This window comes from Populus euphratica, unplaced genomic scaffold (assembly GCF_000495115.2).
Source record: "Populus euphratica unplaced genomic scaffold, PopEup_1.0 scaffold29.1, whole genome shotgun sequence".
NCBI classification, from domain to species: domain Eukaryota; kingdom Viridiplantae; phylum Streptophyta; class Magnoliopsida; order Malpighiales; family Salicaceae; genus Populus; species Populus euphratica.
Genome location: NW_011499888.1, coordinates 1,332,479 through 1,355,453, shown reverse-complemented (window position 1 = coordinate 1,355,453; position 22,975 = coordinate 1,332,479). Strand labels below are relative to the sequence as shown.

The 22,975-nt window shown below is 37.1% G+C and overlaps 5 protein-coding genes and 1 pseudogene across 6 annotated transcripts; 4 read left to right on the top strand and 2 right to left on the bottom strand.

Annotated features, from left to right (window-relative positions):
• The first annotated feature begins 124 nt into the window (after positions 1-124).
• Positions 125-3,070, top strand: LOC105130794 (serine carboxypeptidase-like 27). The gene is made up of 8 exons (XM_011033464.1): positions 125-864; positions 1,140-1,235; positions 1,334-1,426; positions 1,508-1,593; positions 1,678-1,938; positions 2,049-2,272; positions 2,403-2,511; positions 2,635-3,070. Exons 1-8 carry the CDS (start codon positions 477-479, stop codon positions 2,776-2,778), a joined length of 1,401 nt encoding a protein of 466 aa, XP_011031766.1. The 5' UTR covers positions 125-476; the 3' UTR covers positions 2,779-3,070.
• A 962-nt stretch (positions 3,071-4,032) lies between these two features.
• On the top strand, positions 4,033-6,049 carry LOC105130792 (tetraspanin-6-like). The gene is made up of 3 exons (XM_011033461.1): positions 4,033-4,683; positions 4,772-5,088; positions 5,790-6,049. Exons 1-3 carry the CDS (start codon positions 4,192-4,194, stop codon positions 5,827-5,829), a joined length of 849 nt encoding a protein of 282 aa, XP_011031763.1. The 5' UTR covers positions 4,033-4,191; the 3' UTR covers positions 5,830-6,049.
• Positions 5,993-7,299, bottom strand: LOC105130793 (agamous-like MADS-box protein AGL62). The gene has a single exon (XM_011033463.1). The coding sequence runs from the start codon at positions 7,068-7,070 to the stop codon at positions 6,417-6,419; it is 654 nt and encodes a 217-aa protein (XP_011031765.1). The 5' UTR covers positions 7,071-7,299; the 3' UTR covers positions 5,993-6,416.
• A 5,139-nt stretch (positions 7,300-12,438) lies between these two features.
• On the top strand, positions 12,439-16,733 carry LOC105130785 (MLO-like protein 6). Of its 2 annotated transcripts, XM_011033455.1 has the most exons (16): positions 12,439-12,880; positions 13,153-13,210; positions 13,323-13,561; positions 13,710-13,826; positions 13,924-13,984; positions 14,167-14,255; positions 14,502-14,576; positions 14,681-14,775; positions 14,860-14,909; positions 15,005-15,045; positions 15,166-15,339; positions 15,432-15,467; positions 15,699-15,766; positions 15,912-15,972; positions 16,059-16,520; positions 16,661-16,730. In XM_011033455.1, exons 1-15 carry the CDS (start codon positions 12,758-12,760, stop codon positions 16,503-16,505), a joined length of 1,734 nt encoding a protein of 577 aa, XP_011031757.1. In that variant the 5' UTR covers positions 12,439-12,757; the 3' UTR covers positions 16,506-16,520; positions 16,661-16,730. The 2 variants fall into 2 exon arrangements, with proteins under 2 accessions (XP_011031757.1, XP_011031756.1); XM_011033454.1 differs by having other exon boundaries at positions 12,441-12,880; positions 16,059-16,733.
• Positions 16,734-18,035: 1,302 nt separating this feature from the next.
• On the top strand, positions 18,036-20,366 carry LOC105130786 (probable ubiquitin-conjugating enzyme E2 C). Its single transcript, XM_011033456.1, has 6 exons — positions 18,036-18,439; positions 18,663-18,690; positions 18,970-19,200; positions 19,441-19,504; positions 19,583-19,642; positions 20,028-20,366. The coding sequence occupies exons 1-6, from the start codon at positions 18,315-18,317 to the stop codon at positions 20,081-20,083; spliced, it is 564 nt and encodes a 187-aa protein (XP_011031758.1). The 5' UTR covers positions 18,036-18,314; the 3' UTR covers positions 20,084-20,366.
• A 615-nt stretch (positions 20,367-20,981) lies between these two features.
• On the bottom strand, positions 20,982-22,604 carry LOC105130787 (E3 ubiquitin-protein ligase MBR2-like; annotated as a pseudogene).
• Between the last annotated feature and the right edge of the window lie 371 nt (positions 22,605-22,975).

The following is a 22,975-nucleotide window of genomic DNA, read 5'->3' as shown; positions in this document are numbered from 1 at the left end:
TTATTTTAAATTAATTTTTTTTAGTGTTTTTGAATCGATACTCTAATATTAAAAACAAATTTTAAAAAATAAAAAAATATTATTTCAATATATCTATAAAAAAATATATATTTTAAAAAAACTACTACTATTTTTCTACCCACCCCAAAATCCTGAGGAGTACAAACTACCAATTACCGACACAGAAAAGAAAAATATTGACCCCCACGCCATTTGTGCATGCAATTCAACAAAAGGAAGTACAATATACAGTGCATGATGCATGGAAGAAGTCAAGAAATGATAGCATATATAATAAACTGACTTGGCAGCCTATAAAGTTTTTCAAAATAAATGCTTTGATTATACTCTTAGATAACCTAAAGCAGGGGCTGAAGTCAGTGGATCACAAACTAATAACAACTACATAAAACACTCTTTAAGGACTCCGAACCCACACATTCAAGACAAGCAAAGCCTGATTTTCACTTGTCACAATGCGCATCAAGAGCTCCTCTTGCTTTCTCTTCTCTGTCTTGAATTTCGCTACTCTCTTGCTTTCTACTCCTGCAGTCACCAATCATGATCACCTTGAAGAGCAGAGGAGGGATAGGATTATCAAGCTACCAGGACAACCACCGAATGTGAGCTTCTCTCAATTCTCCGGCTACATCACTGTAGACCCAGTGGAAGGTAGGGCCCTCTTTTATTGGTTGAATGAGGCCCCCAAGATTGTCAAGCCCAGATCTAAGCCACTAGTTTTATGGCTCAATGGCGGGCCAGGTTGCTCATCTGTGGCCTATGGAGCTTCAGAGGAGGTCGGCCCATTTAGGGTCCGACCCGATGGCGAGACCCTCCATTTGAATCCATATGCTTGGAATAAAGGTAAACATGATCTAGACAATCATCTAATAATCTCTATGGTTAGTGGCTTGATGGGTGATATTAACAGTTTAATTGTTTTTCATTAGAACCAGTGATCAAGGCCACGTTTACATTTAGATGGGACCTGTAATAATGGTGGCGTCTGTATTAAATTGCATATAGTTTCATGTATATTGGAGCAAGTACTGTGTCTGTGATATTTTGATCAGCATGATGTTGCTACAAAAAAAAAAAAAAAACAAATAGATAAAATTACAGAGTTTTGGCTGTCGCAGTGGCAAATTTGCTGTTTCTTGATTCACCTGCTGGTGTGGGATTTTCTTATTCAAACACTTCATCAGATGTATACACGGTTGGTGACGGGAGGACAGGTATCTGTACAAGTAAATATATAATTCTGTTATAATTTGTCAAAAAGCTTGTTCGCCTATCCTAACTAGATTATTATTGCTGAAATATGAAAATGCAGCCAAAGATGCCTACACATTTCTGATTAACTGGCTTGAGAGGTTCCCTCGATACAAGCACAGGCCCTTTTACATTGCTGGAGAAAGCTATGCAGGTTAAATATTAATTGCTCATCACCACCTACTGTTTGACTAATTTGCTTGCATTAATTAATATTTTGTTAATCCACTTGCAGGCCATTACATTCCTGAGCTGTCACGGATTATAGCCCGGAGAAATAAGGGGGTCAAGAATCCTGTCATTAATTTTATAGGTTTCTTGGTATGTCAATCGGTTCCATTTAACAGCATTAAAAAATTAGTACAAGAATATCTTGACATGCAATCTTAGTTTTTTATTTTGCAGTTAGGCAATCCGCTCTTGGATGATTATCATGATAACACTGGCACACACGAGTTCTGGTGGAACCATGGATTGATATCCGATTCCACTTATGAAGATTTAAAGAAGTTCTGCCCAAATAATTCGTTCTTGTTCCCTCGGAATGAATGTTACGGTGCTTTAGAGAGGGCATATTCAGAGTTTGGAGATATCAATCCTTATAGCATTTACAGCCCTCCTTGCAATGTAATCAGAACTCTTAGACACAATCTAAAGCATTCACTGGTATATTCTTGGATCACTCAAAAAATCCCTTTTCACATTTTCCAATTATGGGTGCAACGTGTGAATTTGTTTGTCTAATGAGTTGCTGGCTTTTGTTTGTTGGGATTTAGCCATGGAAATTCAGAGGAAATGACGAGTGTTTGGTGATGTACACAAAAAGATACATGAACCGTCCAGAGGTGCAAAAGGCTCTTCACGCCAACATCACTAGGGTTCCTCATCCTTGGGTCACTTGCAGTTCTATTGTTAGGAGCAATTGGATTGATTCTCCTAAATCCATGTTGCCAATCGTCAAAGAACTTATAGCAGCTGGTATTAGAATATGGGTTTTCAGGTACGATCATGCATGTTAAAAAAAGAAAATCTTAAGTCGTTCATTTTGAAAATTTGCATTCAGGCTTGTCATAATTAGTAAAAAAGAAAAGAGCCCATATTTCTCAAATTGATATTTGTTCCACCGACAGTGGTGACGCAGATGCAATTTTGCCACTTACTGCGACCAGATACTCCATTAATGCTCTACAGCTTGAGACCAACACAAGCTGGTATGCTTGGTATGATGACCATCAACAGGTTAGCCATATGCATATGCAATATAAAGTCATGGTTTTTGTACATATAAATTTCATATATTCTGTAAGATCTAAAAATTTTCTGGTGGTATCTATGGTTCTTTTTCATGGATTGTTTGTTTAGGTTGGTGGCTGGAGCCAAGTTTACAAGGGCTTGACCTATGTGACAGTAAGGGGAGCAGGGCATGAAGTGCCTTTGACTCGGCCTCGACTTGCTTTGTTGCTATTTAGGCAATTTCTGAAAAATGAACCCATGCCAGCACTTTAGTCTTCGGACTTTCCTCGACTCTAGGTTACTAGCAAATTATAGAGTGTTCTTATTTTCTCTGTCCAAATCATCATTTGTATTTGCATTGCAATAAGGTCAAATTGCCCTCTGCATATGCATCAGTACACGTTTGTGCTGTGTATGATAATTCTAAAGGTGCAGTGAGGCAATTTGATTAAACAAACTAAAAGGAGAATTGACAGAAAAGCCTCATTTATCTTTCCTCTGCTTTCTCTCAATGCAGCTAAGAATAAAATATGAACACTAAAAGTTTTCAGGTCTTTTGATGCAACCATTTCCTAGTTATTTTTTGTCATTGCTGAGCAATGGATAAGAAACATGGTGGAAATTCTTTGCCATTAAGAAATGAGATTGTCTAGTGGAGCCGTAAACAGAATCAAACAAGGCACTAAAACAAAAGATTTTTGGAGATAAGGAAGCAGCTTCAATATATTCTTTCATCCACCACCCGTACATACTTCTGGTTCTGATCATGACTTCAAAAGAGAGCTAAAGAAGGGCTCCATGCCCTAAAAGCAACTCACTGTACTACAAGCTTGTAATTACCTAAATACCTTCTATTCTTTGCTTGCCTTGGTCAATTACGTTATGGATTGATGCCATTACCATATTTTCAGTGAATACTTGGTAACATAAAAGAGACTCGAGTCATTTCTTACCGTGAACGAACTTTCCATCTCATTGGTACATGTAAAAGTAATGGAGAGCAACCATGCATTTTTATCAAGGAAGAAAAAAGGGGGAGATGTTTTCCACTGGTTGAAAAATAATTTCGTATGTTTTGAAAATTACGTGTCATCAGCAGCCCTATTTTGATATTCCTGATAAAAATTATTTTTTTATAGTATATTTTATTTGAAAATATATTAAAATAATATATATTTTTTATTTTTTAAAAATTATTTTTAACATTAACTTTATAAAAATATAAAAAATTAATTTTAAAAATTTAATAAGATGCTGTTTGGAACCAGTTTAATACTTAGATCAGGAATCCCAACACAAAGTGCTTGCGGGGCAGATTAGTCGATCTAAATGCTTAACAAAGTTTACTTGCCGACTAAAAGAGGTATAATTAAGTCATTCTACATACATCAGATAAAGATTTTTTGAATACATTAATACAAGAAAAGCAGATAGAGCAGAGTTTACAAGCATTTTGAATTCTTGAATCTTGCAGCAGGAACATAAATTAAAGAAAAGCAACGCCACCATTAAAAAGTGAAAAAAAAAAATAAAGCTGAAGAGGACACCATATAACAAGAAAAGAAGCATCACAATAAAGAGAGAGGGAGAATACTAGTAGAAACAGAGCAAAAGAGGGAGAGAGTAACGGATGTTTGGGTTTAGTACTGTGGTCTAACGTATAGAGATTTGAAGCCGAAGATAGAGATGTATAGGTTTAGCAACACAGTAATTGGTTTCTTGAATCTTTTCACTCTCTTGGCATCTATACCAATAATTGGTGGAGGGTTATGGATGGCACGGAGTAGGACAACCTGTGAAAGTTTCCTTCAAACCCCACTTCTTGTCGTAGGTTTCGTTGTCCTTATAATCTCACTAGCTGGCTTCATCGGTGCATGCTTCCGTGTAGCATGGGCACTCTGGGTTTACTTGGTAGTCATGCTATTCCTCATTGCAGCCTTAGTGGGTTTGACCATATTTGGCCTTGTTGTCACTAGCCAAGGTGGTGGTGTGGAGGTGCCTGGTAGGGTTTATAAGGAGTATAGGATTGAAGATTATTCTCCATGGTTGAGGAATAAAATTAAAGATCCTGATTACTGGAGAACCATTAGGAGTTGCATACTGGGTTCCAAGACCTGTGCTAAACTTGCCTCTTGGACTCCTCTTGATTATCTTGAGAAAGACATGTCTCCCGTACAGGTACAGTATAATTAATCAATCGTGCTCTCTCTTGAACTCTGGCCTTATGGCTAGTTTTTACTGATTATATTTATGATTTTTGGTGCAGTCTGGATGTTGCAAGCCACCAACTTCATGTAACTACAACATGGCAACAGCGGTAGCCCAAGACCCAGATTGCTACAGGTGGAATAACGCCCCAACTTTACTGTGCTATGAGTGTGATTCATGCAAAGCTGGAGTTCTCGAAGATGTTAGAAGGGGCTGGCACAAGCTTTCAGTTCTTAACGTTGTGATGCTGGTGTTTCTGATTGGGATTTACTCGATAGGATGCTGTGCTTTCCAAAATACAAGAAGGGCTGAGACTGCTTACCCGTACGGGGAAAACCGGATGACCAAAGTCCGACCCAGATGGGATTATTACTGGTAAGAAAACAACAAACCATTTTTTTTAATTATTATTAGGAGGTTCATTGAATGGCTACACGGCGCGGATAGAACTCCTTTATTTATAATAATAATAATAAAATAAATTATTGGTGATCATTAAGATTTGGATTTCTTTTATTAAAAAAAACCATCAGGTGTGTGTATATTCACTAACCCATGCCTTGGATTTTTTGTTTTATTTAAAGGTAATATTCATGTAATGAGATTCTGATCAAGGGTTTGAGATTTCTCAGAAAATCATGGAGATTTTGGCAAACCCCGTTCAACACCCTCTTATCAAGGTTGAAGTTTCAAAAATTAAATATTATATACTGAAGGGAAAAAAATAAAATAGAAAAATCTCTTTGTGAATAAAATAAAAAAACTTAGTAGAAATGATAAACTTGAGCGTTTGATTTAATCACCAAAAGTTTACATTGAAATTTCTATTTTCATTCACCAAATTTTCTTTTTTTTTTTTTTTTGATGATGCACCAAATTTTCATTTTGCAAAAGTCCAGCTGTACTTCATTCTTTTTCTCAAGCTACAATTAGGCCCCCGTTAAGCCCAGGGTAAGATGGCTAGTGAAGATCCCTCTGCTAGGGCCCTGTTTAGTAGTGCGTGGCCGTTTTTTACAAAGTCAACCGCTATCATGAAGCAAAACACCAAGTCATGCTTATGGTTTCCTTCTTTACAGGTGGAGATGGTGGGAGGACAACAGAGACCGACTTTACTAGCTGAAGCTCCAATGATCCTTCAAAAATCTTCAGCGTATGTTATCTGGTGTTCTAAAGTGGGGACAATTCAGCTGTTTTTCAGTGTATGGGACATCTTGGAAGTTTCAAGTTCACCTTTCACAGTCCTTTTACAGGCTCTTCTTGTTTGTTGTTTCTTTTTTTCATGTACAAAGATGGATTTGCCTTTATTTTCAAAGACCACAGCAGTATCTTCCTTTTACTTTTCAACCCCTTTGCATCATGCAGGTTCAGATTCGTCAAGGGTTCAACTACACCTACTAAGCTATAATTATATTCATAAATCTTCTTGATCTTGAAATTAAACTGGCCATATATGATAATCTCCTGATTTCCAAGTTACATTAATCACTCAAGAACTCTCAACACTAGAAGGTCATTTTCCAATGATAAATATAAACCAGGAATAGCAAACGCGGTTTCTAAAATAATCAAGTGGTTGCAATGTGTAAATCCGCAGAGGTGGTTGTACACAGAATTGCTAACGAGACATTAGTCAATGGTAGAATTAAGGGGAAATAAGAGATCTTCAAGGCTCAGGCGCCGCCCTTGAGGGATATGAATATGGCTCAACAAATCTTCTGTGCATAACCAAAATTGTTGAAATGAAGAGCAGCCGAAGCATTATCAATCTCCAGTTTGGTCTCAAGATTTCCAACTTCTCCAACACCATTTACTGCCAAAAAGGGCAAAGAACTGGTGGACTGGATCAAAATATTGTTCACTTGTTTTGCTACGGTCTTCTTTAGCTCCTCCAAAGCACCTCTCAACTGTTCAAGCTCGTGCAATTCAAGCTCTTCAATAGGAGCTTCCCAGCAACATTGGCTTCTATCGACTTTCCTCATCTGGTCGAGTACTTCTCCTTTCTTTTTTTCGGCCTCTAGTTGATTAAGAGTCTGAGTTAACTGCATATTTTGCTCATGGACATTAGCATCTCGACGCGTTTCAATGAGCTGGTGCAGGCCAGAACTTGGAGGAGGAGGGCTTCCGGTGAGAAACCGAAGCATCATGGAATCAACACTGGGGTGGCCAAAGGAAAAGGCCTTTTGAGCTGGGGAGAAAACTATCATTGCTATGTCAACTCCACAAAGCGTGCTAAGTTCACTAGCCTTCTTGAAAAGACCGGCTCGTCGCTTAGAGAAGGTGACTTGCAGATGACTTTTCTTGGCTATTTTTTCAATCTTAATCCTTTGGCGACCCATGGTAGGCTTTCTGTTCACCATTGCAAGAACCTGTGTTGATATATCAGAGAAGAACAAATATACGTACAAATACCAAACGCTTGGTAGGGGCTTGTGCTAGTATGCTTGGTGGGAAAATTATACCTGGGGTATTTATACGATAAAACATTTCCTCCAAGCTCTTCTTTATCATCTGGACGTCTCACTCTCTATTTTTGTCTATGATTTATCAAGATTCGGAGGTTACGTAATCTTATGCTTTAATTCTAAATTTATCACTAAGGAAGTAAGTAGTACAGCTATTTTTTTTTATTTTTTTTTATTTACGTGGGGTGTCCGGGTCAGCTTACACGCACCACGACTAATCCTCACGGTCCACTGAACATCCTGCAAGCCCAGTGAAAAGGTAAGGCACCGCGGGGGTGACATGCGTGCATGGTAAGGTTCGAACTCAGGTGCGGAGGAAAGGAACAAGCCCCTCTCACAGCTAGACCAGAACCTTTCAGCTATTAGTTGGCAATTAAAAAACCATTTGGCTTCCGTAGGTTACAAACTTTTAGTGATAATTACATGATTAATACATCTCACTAATAAATATTTAGGCTAACTATTTTTATTGGGATCAAATGCGTAGGATATTCGTTACACATGTACAATCAAATATTCTTTAGTTTTGTTATCCAGTGTTAGTTAATAATGGTAATGACAATAATTAATACTGTAATTTGTTATGTACAACTCTAATATTTTTCTTCATCGAGATAATTTTACCAGGACCTACTCCATTTATCTATCTATCTCCGACCAAACTAAAATGTTTATGAAATCTCAAATTAAAAAAAATAATAATACATGATTAGCAATTACAATTACTAGGAGTGATAATATTCGATTCGGTTTGATTTTTATAAAAAAAATAACCCAATCATTTAAAAAAAATTAAAACCATATTGAAATCGACCAGTTCAATTATTTTAGAACAAAAACCGGTTCAAACTTATTTTTATGATTTGATTTGGTTTTTTTATCTCAGGTTTATAAAACTAAACCAATCAATTTTTTAATTGGTTTGATTATTTTTTTCATTGTTTGGTTTTGGTTTTAAGATTTTATCATTTTTTTAAATTATTACTTGGTATAGAAATTACTTTTGCCGATATTGTCCTGTTCCTGGCGGACTAGAAAATGAAAGTGGGCTAGTTTGCCGAAAGAAAAAAACAGATGGGCAAATTTGGCATTGGGCCCAATATAAGCGAGCCTATATCTGCCGGCAAAAGCTTTCCGCCCAGTATAAGCGAGCCTATATCTGCTGGCAAAAGCTCTCCGGTGACTCGGTGAGTAATGGTTTCCTTTTGGTTTGGGTTCTGAAAAAAATGGAGATGGCAGGGCAGGGCAGAACATCTTTATCAGCCCCGTCTGCCAAAATTTCTGCAGATTTTTTCCTCTTCTTTTTCTTCGGTGTATCAGAAGACTAGAGGGTCACCTGGTTGCTTTGTTTGTGTGCAGATGGATTAACCTTTCTTTTCCAAACATCATACTAGTTTTACTTTACTGCTGCCTTAGCTCATTTCTCAAATTATATAGAACAAAAACCTGATAACTTATTAAATATTTTCATAATGGAGATTGAGTTTGCCTCATGCTGGTAGGTTGTTTTGCTTTCTTTTTAAAAAGCGTAGTATCATATAAAAAATATATTATGAATTCTAATTTCTAATAAATTACAACAAATTTTGAGTTGGATAATATCTAATAAATCAAGGATTAAATGATAAAATTATATATAGAAATAATAGATATTATTCGGCTGGAACAGAATCAAAACATTCCAAGTGAAATTTTCAGAACAGGATGAGATTGATAAAATATATTCCTACTTATTTTATTTTTTAAACTGAAAAGAAATATATCAGTAATTTCAGACGGAATTAAGATTTAACAAACAAAAAACACAAGTTATTAGCTATCAATAATTTCAGATAGGCGTGTGGCTTGAGCAGAGAGGTCGGAAACTCCAGTTCATGGCAAACTGTGACCGGGCATCCGAAAAGGCTTGAAAAGTCCCAAAACTAGACGTATGGGATGCTATAAGCATTACGTTTCTCATTTAAAGAGAGATTTTATTTATTCAAGAAAATTGCTGTATTGCCGTATCGCTATAATATATATATATATATGCCGCTATCCACTAACTATTATTCCGTTTCACTGCTTAATGATTGAAAAATTCGATGTATTTTGATTAAGAAGAATAGTATGTTAAATGCTAATATCACACTATCGCTTAATTATATTTCCTCTTCTTCTCTTTCCTTTTTTTTTTTTCATGGGATATATATCTCTTTTAATATTGCGTGAGTTGTGCTGTCAATTAAATATTTGGCATCATTTATTATGATAATAATTAGACAAGACAGATTGCTCTGCCGATGACATGAACGCCGATAACAAAGCCACATTCTTTGTTTGATCACTCAGAGCCGGTCACCCTTGGCTCCTTAAATTTGCAAATCTATTTAAATATCTGCCGTCCAATCAATGCGAGCGCTAAGAATCATGAAGTTTTTGGGTTCACAAGACAATCCATTGAACCAACCCAGCTAACGTGGGACTAGTCAACTCTTCCTTGGTTACAAGGCCGTCAAGGTTCATCATATCCCTGGCTAGTGGGGTGTCCCATAACTAGCTCGCTAGGTTTAAATTCTTGGTTCATGGCAGAAAGTCCTGAACAGCAGGAAAATGACAGGCTAGATTGTTTAATATACCACAAGTTCAACTCATGAATGCATGAGTTAAGTCACTACTCGCTACAACTTGAACAGAGCTTAGCCCTCCAATTCTGCAGAGATTTATATTGCATAAAGCATTTTTTTTTGCCCTTTCAGACATGAACAACACCTGGAGTTCTTGAGGCCAAGATTGGATTTCTAATGGAAGATAACTAAAACTAAATTTTCTCTAACCATTCAACACTTTTGGTGACCATTTATAGATATATCATCACTGCAATGAAATCAACATGGAGTTCAATTTCGCCACTTGATGAAATGGCTAGTGGATAGATTAATGCACGACCTTTCTGGCTAGACAGAGTCTGCTCGATCTCATTAATGATAAGAACCACTTGCATTAGAGATGACAAACTTACACTTACCCATTAATTGTGGTCCCATGGATGTAAAGGGACGGACAACACCCTTGACTACTTGTGAGCTTCAAATACGAACGAGGGTTATTATTCTCATTTTTTTTATTTTCATTAATTACGTTTATTTTTTCTGATTAATCGTTGTTTTTTTATCATATGTTTATATATATAATCATATTATTAAATTAATTAAGAGTTTATTGAATCACCTGAATTTCAATTTCAAATTTTTCTTGTTGCTTTTAAAAGGATATTATTATTAAAATATTTTTTTACGTTAGAAAAAAATTAATTCAAAATACTATCACAAATCACCTATTTAGTATCTATCTAAGTTTCTACCCAAGAACCCAGAATACTACATAGGGACCCACCACTTTAGCAAACTGAATATCCCACTTGCTTCACCGGGGTGGATAAGGGCTAGCTTCGTACAAGCCCCCAACTTATAACCAATTCTCGATTGGGTCCTTATTGTTTTCTTTAGTGACGTCTTTAATGCATTTAATATTCTTGGACTTCGGCTAAAAGAAAAAACATGCAAAATCACGTAAATTTCTCTCTTGGCCATCGATTCTCTTGGACTTTTGGCTTATTCATCCACACCAGTTCAATGGTCCCATTAATCCAATAGCCTTTGAAATTTCTAAGGAATGCTCGATATTTTCTCTCTATAATCTCATCCGAAGCCTCCGTGAAAGACACAACGGGGAGAATTAATCATGAAAAATCTTAGTCTACATGTAATTTTTCACTGCAATATAAACCAGCAACTTATTGGACAATTCTTGATTCCTCGCAGTCAATCTGGGAAGCCTTTCGGCTCTCTTTTACACGTTAAAATTTAATGGGAGGATCTCGAAGAGACTGAAAATGTCTTGGCACGGATTTGGACTCGCACGAATCACTAGCATGTGTACATTTCATGGCCTAGCTAAAAATTGTCATCAAAGTCACTATATATTATCTCGAGAAGCAGTAGAATTTCCTAGGCTTCATTGATTCCTCGGCGCTAACGGCCATCTAAAACATTATTCGTGAGTCGTCTTGGATTAGAACAACAGGCTATCGCATGGTATGCTAACAACGTCCCTTTGATTTTTAAATGGACATGCACTGATCGGTCGCTAATGACTGTTTCAATGATAAGAACTTATTATTGCAAGAGTTGATCAGCCAGCCAGGAAAGAAAAGTCAACGGTTCGTGCTAGCTGGGGATTCAGTAGGGGACAATATAATTATTCATCTCTTGAACCAACTTTCCAAAACCTTATGAGATTAAGAAATACTATGCTAATCCCATGAGCTCCACATAATTATTTAAATATTCTCATTTATTTTTAAATATTCAAACTAAATTTATTTTTCTATTAATCGGATATATTGAAGGCATATATATACATATATCCACATCGAGATCAGGGAAATGCACGTGCACTTTATTTTTCAAGCTATTACTTTGTTTTAAGACTGATTAAAAGAAATGCAGCCAAACAACCCCCCGTCCAGCTAGCCCCGCCATGGATGGTTTTTCTCCTCCACTTCACCCCTTCAAGGGTCTGACAGTGAATATATATATACACACACACACTCGTCGATGGTTAAAGAAATAAATCCATCCAACAAAGTCAAAGTAATTTGATCTCGTAAATAGTAAATAAGTTGTTAACACGTGTCGTTTTCAATCAAAGATCTTGACATCGAAGTGAAATCACTGGTTAGATGACTGCTAGATATAATTGGCCATCACCGTTAAATTTTAATCAATTCAGAATAATTATCCAGTGAGCTAAGATCTTATAATATCTCTGGTTTTACTTCCTTGTAGTCTAAAGTAATATTTAATTAAAAATATGTTTTTTCAGACCCAGCATTAATATAAAAAAAACCAGAAGCTCTTGGCGAAGCATGCTACGTAGACATTATGTCTTGAATAAAAGACTTCACAGCATGGTAATGCTAAACAAATACTTAAATCTTTTTCAAAGAGAAAAATAAAAATAAAAGTAGAACTCTATGTGCTTCGAAATATTTTAATAAATAAAAAAACATGTTGATTTCTAAGGTTAGAATGCACTTGTCACTTGCCAAGTCAAAGACAGGCCAAGAACTCATTAGAAGGTGACCAAGCCAGCATACGAGGAGGAATCCTTCAATTTATAAATATCATTGGAGAGACTTTTCTTCATCAACTTGTTTATTTTTTGGCCTTTGCCTGCGCGTTGTTTTGTACTTTTTCCGAACATTGGATATATTGCAGTCTCTCTCTCTCTCTCTGCGGGCCAGTCAAAGTTGAACTTCCCGTTTTGGTATCCATTTAGCCCCCCTTCAAAACTTGTATAAAACAAGAGGCGAAGCCTTTCCTTCTCTAAACACACAACAAAGAAAAGAAAAATATACGCAGAGAACAACGTACCATAGAGCTCTGCATAATTTTGTGCCGAGCTTGCTACTTATTGCTCATAGAATCAACCCCTATCCAGTCTTTTCTATTCTGTTTCGATCTTGGTGAGTTTTTGGAGGGTGGTTCCGTTGTTCTGGTAGAAGGGACTAGAAAAAGTTACTAGTAATACTAGCTAGGATGTCTTCTACAAACAAAGCAGTGTCTCTTGAGGAGACGCCAACATGGGCTGTTGCTGTGGTCTGCTTCGTTTTGGTTGCCATTTCAATCGTTATTGAACATCTAATTCATGTTGTGGAAAAGGTATGTCCATGCCTTCTTTGAATGGTTTAGCTAGGTAGATGATATGCACCATGTTAGGAAATTCAGACCTTGGTTAATCTTGAAAGTATGCAAGCATGTTTTGTATATTTTGAAGTGTTTTTTCCCCTCTTTTATTTTCACGGAAAATGAGTTATAGCAGTTCCGAAGATTGAACTAAAGTTCCGCCGGTCCCCATATATAATTGAACGAGTATAATTTTTAATGGCTATTTATGTTGCTTAGCCTGATGGTTTTTTGTACTTCTTTTACAGTGGTTGAAGAAAAAACACAAGATAGCTTTAGTTGAAGCTCTTGAAAAAGTTAAAGCAGGTAACCCATTTTTAGTCTGAGAAGCTCTTGCCAGTTTTTAAAGTCGATTGTTTATTTTTTAATCAGAAAACAAGGTAACTGACCCTTTCTGTTCTGACATGCTTTTTTGTAGAGCTCATGCTTATGGGATTCATATCTTTGTTCCTAACAATATTACAAGGACCAATCTCTGATATCTGCATTCCAAAAAGTGTTGCTGCCACTTGGCATCCTTGCGATGGTAACCAGGAGAAAGCAAAAGCGGAAAAGTCATCAGATTCTAAAGACAATCGTCGAAGGCTCCTTCAGTTCTTGGATTCTGGAGAAAGTCATAGACGTTTTTTAGCTTCAAAATATGACACATGTGGCGAGGTAATCATAAGATCAGCATATTCTTTGACTACCAATTCTTAATTGCATAAATTTGCTAGGATTGGTGAAAGTAAGTCCAGAAAATGTTCTCTCGAGCTCTATTTTTTGAGCAGCTGGTTTTTAACATTGATTCTTGCATATGTTTCAGGGTAAAGTGGCCCTCGTATCATCATATGGAATCCACCAGCTCCATATTTTCATCTTTATATTAGCAATTGTACATGTGCTCTACTGCATAATTACCTATTTCCTAGGCAGAACCAAGGTACTGTAATACTAACATTTATTCACTTCCTTCTCATATGCTCAATTGCTTTCCCTTTTCTGACGGATCGATCTCTTCAATGCTTCTTGGAATGCAGATGAGGAAGTGGAAGACATGGGAGGATGAAACAAAGACACTTGAGTACCAATACCATAATGGTAAGTTTTTCGTCAAAGCTTGGCTTAATGATCAATTATCAAATCATAATTTGTTGCCTACAATTTCATTAAAGATGCAAAATGACACTTACAAGGATGGAAGCTACTTTCAATGAACTAGCAGTCAGTGGCAACCATTTCTATTTTAGGCATCCATACTTAAATCACTTTATGGAATGCAGATCCGGAGAGGTTTAGGTTTGCAAGAGACACGTCATTTGGAAGGAGGCATATGCAACTATGGAGCAAGTCACCAGTTCTCCTTTGGATTGTAAGTACTGAATGTGGATTATTCTTAAAGAATTTGCCTTTATGAAATAACAAAGTGGGCTATGAAGATAACATCACCGAAACACTGCATATTCTGTATTGAACTCAAGATACGGTAGATCAGGGTTTCACTACAGGAATGAGATATGATTAGTATTTTAATTCATTGTATCCTATACTTTTCAGGACACCGGAGTTCATTTTTTATATGAAACTCTTTTTTTTTTTTTTGTTGCCCCTATACCAGGTGTGTTTCTTCAGACAGTTTCTTGGATCAGTAACTAAGGTTGATTACATGACATTGAGACACGGATTTATCACGGTGAGTTGCCAAGCATATATACTTGAAGTCTTAAACTACGCAATCTTTACTCTGACAAGGTATTCTCGTTATCGGAGTTACAATGTTATGGTATTTTCTTTCAGGCACATTTGGCCCCTGGAAGCGAAGCAAGATTTGACTTCCAAAAGTACATCAGCAGATCACTTGATGAGGATTTTAAAGTTGTGGTGGGGATCAGGTCTGTTCTTACAAGCATTTGAAGCAGTAAATTACCCGGGTTGATGGTTTATTTTAGAATCCTAACCTTACTTTGTGTATGCAGTCCAATTATATGGTTCATTGCAGTGTTGCTCCTGCTGACCGATACACATGGTAAGCACACTATTCTGGCACTGGTTCCCAGATGGTATAAGGTACCAAAAGTTATTTTGTTGAAGGGCTAAGAATTTTTTCGTTACTCATGACAGGATGGAACTCTCATCTTTGGTTACCATTCATTCCTTTAGTTGTGAGTACAAATATCATCCAAAACCTTTGCTTTTAACATCATAATCGATCGATAAATTTCCTACTCTTGCGAGTTCTGTGATCATCAGGAAGTCATAACATTTAACTGGCAATTTTGCAGGTAATTTTATCGATAGGAACTAAGCTACAAGTGATCATAACTCAAATGGGACTAAGGATTCAAGAGAGAGGAGAAGTGGTCAGGGGTGCTCCCGTTGTTCAGCCAGGCGATGACCTATTCTGGTTTGGACGCCCACGATTCGTTCTCTTTCTCATTCACCTAGTTCTTTTTCAGGTATTCAAACACATCTAGGTATCTAATTCTTAATGCTTCCTGATTATGTTTATGCTTATGCTTATTTGTTGTCTTAACCTTCTTCATTGCAGAACGCATTTCAGATTGCTTTCTTCATATGGAGTGTGGTAAGCAATTCTACCGTTTTCTTTTTAACATTTACGGCATGATTTAGGAAACGTTTTACTTCAAAGTATCCTATAACACCTTTTTTCCTGAAAGAAGAAAAAAAGAAGCTTTGTGGACAATTCAAACCAATGCTAAGTACATTGCATTCATTGTCTAAAGTTTACTAAGAACCTAAGAAGTGTGGACTTTTCACTTGCATTCTGCCTGACTAATTGCTCCTTCTCTTTCAGTATGAATTTTCAATAAAATCCTGCTACCATGCTCACACTGAGGCTATTGTCATCAGAATCACATTGGGGTGAGTTTCGTTAGCATATTGAAAGGCATGAAAAAATTACCCCCTAGTTAAAACCTTCTGTATAGTTAGGACTTTTTTTTATCAATTTTTACTGATTTCACAAGGTTCAAGCATAGCTGACAAGATGTAAACTGGGAATGTTCAGGGTCATCATACAGATCGTCTGCAGTTACGTGACTCTGCCTCTCTATGCTCTAGTGACCCAGGTTAGTATTGTCATTAAAATGGCTAGCTTATAGCAGTAAGACATTTTGTTATCTTGTGAATGACATTGTTTCCGGTGATCTCTCAGATGGGTTCTAGCATGAGACCAACAGTGTTTAATGATCGTGTGGCAGCAGCCCTCAAAAACTGGCACCATACAGCCAAAAAGCAAAGTAAACATGGCAAGAATTCTGAGTCTCACACACCGATGTTAAGCAGACCACAAACTCGCTCTCATGGTATGTCGCCAGTTCATCTCTTGAGTAACCACCGCAGCAGCACTGCTCCTAATAGCTTCCCGAATTCTCCAAGGTTTTCAAATCACAACAACAATGATCAATGGGATACTGAAGCAAATTCTGTACATGATTATGAACTCAGTGAGTCTGTACACCATGGAAGTCTTGATGTTAGGGACCAAGTCACACATATGCAAGATCCAAACTCGATCCAATTGCCTCCAGGGCCTGGCTCCATCCGTACCCAACACGAAATTAACATTGGCAGTGCTCGTGATTTCGCATTTAGGAAATGATAGCAGAAGCATACAGGATTTATTCAGCAAACGTTATTTACTTGTCATGTGTTCATTTTTTGTACATGAGAAAAATAGAAACCTACTAGGGCCGAAAGAAAGACTTTTGGAACCTGAAAGCAACACGGGCAGTGATCGTTCCATGCATGAGTTTTGCTTCCTTGTTCTTTTATTAGAGAATTTTTTTTACCCCTATTTATTATACATACACAGCCATTTCAAAAAGCAGACAACTCATTGGTGTTATTGTATGTTATGCTTTAAGATGTGCAAGCAAGAATCATTTCCTTGACAAGCGGATCAGCAGAATTGGTCTCCCATGCACAAGTTTTTGTCCTGTTGAATGCTGCTGCTTACACGATTTGCACAAGTTAAAGCTTAAAAAACCCAGTTAGCACCTCATATGGGTGGTGATTTTGCCACACTTTTCACACTGTTGAGGTGTCCCGTTATAAATGAGTGGTGTGGCAAAACCGCCACCGCCAGATATTTGTTCAATCAAATCCTTACTGCCTGTTAGCATTGGAAGTTGATGGTTCGCTTTCAATCATAATGAAGCTTAATTTGAACTTTGTTTGTTCGTATTATTGGAGATCCTCGTCATCAAATATTGCTTTGACTCTATCCACTTACATGTGGTTTTCCTTGAAGATTTCTTTATCTATTTACCAGCATGGTAAACGAGGGAAGTAGCCACCCGGCTTGCGATAAGTTTTTTTTTGCGGTTATAAAAAATTGAATTTTTTTAAATATATTTAAATTGATTTAATATATCCATGATAAAAATATTTTTTAAAATTTATTTTTAAGTAAAAAATATTTTAAAAAATAACTATCAAACTAGTGTTGTAAAAATGACTCAACTTCCAGGGATTTCTTTTCTTCAGATAGTTTGCTTAATGTGGAGATTTTGCAAGTGAAATAATGCATTAAAAATAGAAAAAAGGGGGGACAAATCAAAAGTAGAGATGAGAGTTTCATGGAGGTTTTTTTGGGTCCATGTAAACTTAGCTTACCAAGAATCTATAATTATAAGCTGGAGGTCCAACATCAAGCATCACAGGTTGTCAGCGAGTTATTAAAAACAATGGAGTATAAAATAATTTATACCAATTTCTAGACAAATAAATAGAATATATATAAAAAAATTGTCTATAAGATTGTTAGGATGAAAGTCTCGTTCCTATTAAGCTTCAAATGCTATCTCTATTCGTATGATGCATTTATAATTATTTTTTTAATCATTTTTCTACCCTTTTCGATTATATTCAAATTCATTATATAATTATAATAACAGGAGAAATCAATCCTGAAAAATCTTAGTGCTTTAAGAGTAATCATTAATATTTACGATAAGATTTCTCGCCTAAACCCTTTTAACATCCGAAGCAAGCCTGCCTTATTGATACTGGAAAAACTAATGGGAGTCCGCCATGGAGATGTTTATGGTTTCTAATTTTAGGGTTTGTGAAATTAGTTAGGTATGTATTAACTGCCCAAACATCCATATAAATAATAAAAAAATAACTAATGGGAGTGATTAGGAGTTAACAAGATGCGATTACATTTGTGATCGCCATCTCTTTCAAGTTTCAAGAGGGCACGTCGTGGCAGGTTGTGTGCTCTATATGCAGTCTCACTCTCGTTTTAGAAAAGCAATCAAACACTTTGACCTCCAACAACAATATTGTAAGAACATCAAAAAAATAAATTCAAGCATTTGATTCATTTGTTGATTGCATATCTGCCCCTGATTTTGATCACTGCAAGAATCCACTTCGTTGATCTTTTGATTGTAAGAGAATTGTCATGGAGGTTAGGCCAAATCAGACGGCTGATAACTCTCCGCAGCATCGGCGTCATGTGCCAGCGACCCCATCAAAGCAACCTGTTGCTCCTTCTAACACAGTTGACACCGCCTCAGTTTCTCAAAGGTCTCTTTCATGAATTTCCTGTTTGATTCCCAGGAAAGTTTCTTTTCAAGAAAGAAACAGAAAAACCCATTTTATAACCTTGATTTTCTTCTGCTGGTTCTTTTTGAATTAATCGAAGGACAGAAACCTTGTATCTGTTAGTATCCTACATGCTGTTTCTTTGGTTTTTGTTTTTTAGGAAGTGAAATGATCTTGGTGGGTTCTTTTTTTTTTTTTTTTGTAGGTTACAGAAGGAATTAATGTCTCTTATGGTATGCAAATATCCTTTCTTTTCTGTTTCTTTACTGTAAAAAATTATCAACTTTGATTTTAATCTTTTATTGGGTCGCCAGTCTTGGTCTTGTGTATTGAACTAGAACTGTTGCCCTTTATGGTGGGCTGCTGCACTGTGTTTTTGGTAATGGAAATGGCTTTATTGAAAAGAAATCCTCTGAAGGATTCAAAGGTTTATAGTATACACACAACAGCGGAAATTACTATTAAGCCTTGGTTTTTACTGTGGCAAGTGATGATGGCCTGTTCTTCTGCAGATGATTGGAGGAGATCTTGGAGTGTCAGCTTTTCCTGAAGGCGAGAGCATTTTTGCATGGATTGGAACGATTATGGGTGGCAAGGGAACTGCCTACGAGGGATTATCATACAAGCTTTCTCTGCGTTTTCCTCTAGACTACCCTTTCAAACCACCTCAAGTCAAATTTGAGACGATGTGCTTCCATCCAAATGTTGATCAATTTGGGAACATATGCCTTGATATTCTTCAGGTTTTAATCAACTTGCTGTGACAATACTTTTTTAAACTTTGTGCATGTAGTTAAAAGGATGCAGGAGACGGCAGATGTTAAAATGATAATAGGTGATAATAATTTATTTGGAGTTCAAACCCAGCTGATATTGCCAAAGTCTAGCCCTTCCAGTTGAAGAGAGTTTTCTTACGTGCCTTGCATTGAAAGTTGTTATTTCTCTCGTGAGACTAACGGGGTCCTCTGTATTTGTCTCCATAGGATAAATGGTCTTCAGCGTATGATTGCAGAACCATTCTCTTATCCATTCAAAGTCTATTGGGAGGTCTGCTCACAATTGTGTATGTGCTTGAACTTTGTCTGTGTTTCTGTTTTTGCCTAACTATGTAGTTCTTTCGTGCAGAACCGAACCCAGACAGTCCTCTGAACAACTACGCTGCCAAACTCTGGAATAACGAAGAAGGTTAGATGGATATCCTATCTTCATATCTAAGATCATTTTCTTTTGTTTGAACATCAAGATGAACTGCCATGAATGTATAAAGCTTGAGCTTCTGTTTACATGTTCTTGCTGGTCATAATTCTTCTTTATAGGGACACCTACCATATTAAAAATAAAACCATGCTCATTCTTCTTGGACCACCAGACCTAGCTTTACTGGTGTTTATTATCCATGTAATATCAGGAAACATGCTCTAGGATAACAAAACGTACATATCTTCACTATCTGGTCTGAATGGACACATTTACTCTGTTTTTTGTTCGGAAGAATTTGGTGATATGAAACCATTATGCTTAGCCACATCGCTATAAACTGAAGAGAATTGTTTATGCGGATTTGTCACAGGTTACAAAAGCATGGTCCACAGACAGTATTATGCTGGAGAAGCATTTGAGAGTTGAGCTACAGTTCCCATCCCTGATAAAATCCGAAATGTCAACACTTCCACACCTTTGCTCTTTGAAGGTTTGGGGAAGAGTCTGTAGTCAGTTTCGATATTTGTATTACCACCCTCTTAATGAACATTCTCGTGTAAAAAACTTCAACTCGTATCATTTTTCAGGAAATTTCAGTCCTTTTCCTACTCTGATTAAGCAGGTGATATTTCTTCTTGTCATTGGACATCTACAAGTTGTAAAGCAAAATATCAAATTCAATGAAAAGCCATTTCGGGTTCTTCTATAACCGGAGAGACTTATTCTTGTTTTGGCATTTTATCATGCTTTGTCCTCTGGGGCTCAAATCGTCAAACATCACAAGGATTGTTTTGATCGTGCGCCAATTTTTTTTCTCGTTTGACATTCCATGAGGATCCTGTTACCTCTATTTCAAGTTCCTGATCTCACATTGGTCAACATGTTTTTTTATATACATATAGTTACAGTGCATTTTTTCTATGGTATTTACTTTTCAGTGTTATTACTGTATCTAATGAGATTGTTAAAAAGCACACTTAATGGTCATTCATGGTAACAACGACGACTGATATTCGACACCTGCAAAGACAGCGCGTGCAATGCATGACCATGACCGCGATATAAAACCATGCTCACAAGGGAGCCTAGTTCTGCTTTTGCCTGCACAAGCACCATGGAGAAATCAGGCACAGCAGCTATGACCATCAGAAAGGACGTAAGATGTGCTTAAAGCGAGATTAAGATAAATATACAAGGCAAGAAAATGGGCGTTTAAATTAAATTTTATAAATGGTCATTGATTTCCATCTCCGAATTATTTACAAGATAGAAATAAGATGTAAAAGCGAATCAATCCTCATTCGGAATATCAAGCGAATCAATTCTCATTCGCACTATCAGCAACAGCAGGTGCTTTGCAGATGGGGCACATATTCTTCATTGACAACCACTTCTTGATGCTGTCAACATGCCCACAGTTCTTTATTGTGCCCACTTTTTCCACGCTCCTGTATTCTTCCTGTCAATTCTGATCACCATCAAGGTACGGAAATGTTAGGCACGCTAAAATGTCACATTGAGTATCAAAAAATGTGTTTCAATTTTGATGTCATTCTGGACCAAATCAGTACTAAACCCGACTTTCAGTCTGAAATTTTGAAAACAATAATTGCAATGCTAAGCTGCAGAAACAGATTAACTCACACGGGCATCCTGTTAATTCACCCAGAATCCTGCCCTCTGATTTATGTTTCCAGATGTATGCCTGTACACGGTTCAAGACCATGAATCATGATATTGTTATTGTGAAGCTTAATCTTGACGATGCCTTCACCTATATCTTGAGGTTTGCTAAAAATATAATTAATCACCGTTAACACAACTATAACTTACAAGGCAGATAGCACAGGATGTTTCCTCCTGGCCTTTTTCGGAAGAAAGTCTTATTGTCTCCATCAAGCACTTTGAAAACACATCTTTTGGCAATCCTGTGTTGACATTCCCTATCCTTTCTCAGAGCAAGTAGTTCCTGCCAGGGTGACAGCAGATGATTTTAAGTAAAGGAAAAACAAGAGAAGCTGCCAGTCAAAAAAAGTCATTTCTTGAAAATACTAACCTCATAACTCATGCTGTCAACATCCAGTCTCATGTCCCTGTATTGATCAAATAAATTTATGGAGCCATTTAACTATTAAGTGGCTACCTCTAAGACTTGAACTTGCACTCTCGTGGTTAAAACACGTAAAATTGCAAGACTTCCCCAACACAAAACACAAACACACACAAAATAATAATAATAATAATAATAATAATAAAGCCAGAGGAAGGGAAAGAAAACTGGAAGAAATTCTAGCCTCGTCCACAGCACAAGTCACAATCGATTACCACGCACCTCAGATCCCATTCTGTCATGTGCATCCACCACATTAGAAAGTGATTGGAATCTCTCAATAGATATCCTTGTCCTTCCTTCTCTATGATTGCTGTGCCAACCTCCGGAAGAAAGTGGCCAAGGATATCTGGAATTATTGGTTTCTGAAAGAAAATGCTGACCATTTTCAATAGCAGTTGCTTCTTGTCCGAAATGAGAAGAGCTTATATCAGTCCGACGTGTAGGTATAGCTGGTCGAGGATAACTATTCTGCCCCTCCCTAGAAGCCTGGGCATGAAAGCCGTGAAGATATCGTGGTGGTGCAGCAGGATTTCTGCTTATGATGGATTCATGGTTGTACCAGTGAATATCAGTAGGATTAATAATGAATCATCTCATGGCTCAAGGAATTATTTGCAGCAATTGTAAATTATATTTATATTAGAATTGCGGGGAAAACTAAGAGTAGAATATAGAAAGCAATATATCTTAAACTAGCCTTAAGTATGAAACCTCAAGTTTGAAGCATCCACCGGCCCAGGATGGTTTCGCAGATGAGACGTTGAAGAAAAAGGATGGGGCGCGTCACTTATAAATAAATGAGTTCTCCTTGGGTTGGGCTCCAAATCAAGTCGAGTCCTGCTTCTCACATTCCTTGGAGAATCTTCACCCCCAATTGACAGGCTGCTACTCATGTAGGGAGGTAAACCAGAGGAGTCAAAGTTTTTTCTATAATCTGAAGTTGGTTTCTCATGGTGACGTTCAAATGAATTGGAGGTACTTCCTGCACTGTAGATAATGCTGGTGCCGCCTCTTTCCCGCGATGTAGAAACACCAGGGCCTTTTCTTTTGAATGGCCCTCTTCCCGTGCTCATTGTTTGATCAAGTAAACCACCCTCAACTTCATGGATTAGAATGAACCTGGGCAGCATTGAGCTCTGGAGGAGGATAAAAGTTTCCACCAGCTGAACAGTGAGGGAACACATCATGTGATCCGGTTTCCAGGG

Excerpts from the sequence above, each read along its gene's own strand:
- LOC105130793 (XM_011033463.1), bottom strand. The coding sequence starts at position 7,070 with ATGGTGAACAGAAAGCCTACCATGGGTCGCCAAAGGATTAAGATTGAA.
- LOC105130792 (XM_011033461.1), top strand. The coding sequence starts at position 4,192 with ATGTATAGGTTTAGCAACACAGTAATTGGTTTCTTGAATCTTTTCACT. Across the intron at positions 4,684-4,771 it reads AAGACATGTCTCCCGTACAG|TCTGGATGTTGCAAGCCACC; the intron begins GTACAGTATAAT and ends TTTTTGGTGCAG. Across the intron at positions 5,089-5,789 it reads CCCAGATGGGATTATTACTG|GTGGAGATGGTGGGAGGACA; the intron begins GTAAGAAAACAA and ends CCTTCTTTACAG.
- LOC105130794 (XM_011033464.1), top strand. The coding sequence starts at position 477 with ATGCGCATCAAGAGCTCCTCTTGCTTTCTCTTCTCTGTCTTGAATTTC. Across the intron at positions 1,427-1,507 it reads TGCTGGAGAAAGCTATGCAG|GCCATTACATTCCTGAGCTG; the intron begins GTTAAATATTAA and ends ATCCACTTGCAG. Across the intron at positions 1,594-1,677 it reads TTAATTTTATAGGTTTCTTG|TTAGGCAATCCGCTCTTGGA; the intron begins GTATGTCAATCG and ends TTTATTTTGCAG.
- LOC105130785 (XM_011033454.1), top strand. The coding sequence starts at position 12,758 with ATGTCTTCTACAAACAAAGCAGTGTCTCTTGAGGAGACGCCAACATGG. Across the intron at positions 14,256-14,501 it reads CACCAGTTCTCCTTTGGATT|GTGTGTTTCTTCAGACAGTT; the intron begins GTAAGTACTGAA and ends CCCCTATACCAG. Across the intron at positions 14,776-14,859 it reads AAAGTTGTGGTGGGGATCAG|TCCAATTATATGGTTCATTG; the intron begins GTCTGTTCTTAC and ends TTGTGTATGCAG.
- LOC105130786 (XM_011033456.1), top strand. The coding sequence starts at position 18,315 with ATGGAGGTTAGGCCAAATCAGACGGCTGATAACTCTCCGCAGCATCGG. Across the intron at positions 19,201-19,440 it reads TATGCCTTGATATTCTTCAG|GATAAATGGTCTTCAGCGTA; the intron begins GTTTTAATCAAC and ends TTGTCTCCATAG. Across the intron at positions 19,643-20,027 it reads ACTCTGGAATAACGAAGAAG|GTTACAAAAGCATGGTCCAC; the intron begins GTTAGATGGATA and ends GATTTGTCACAG.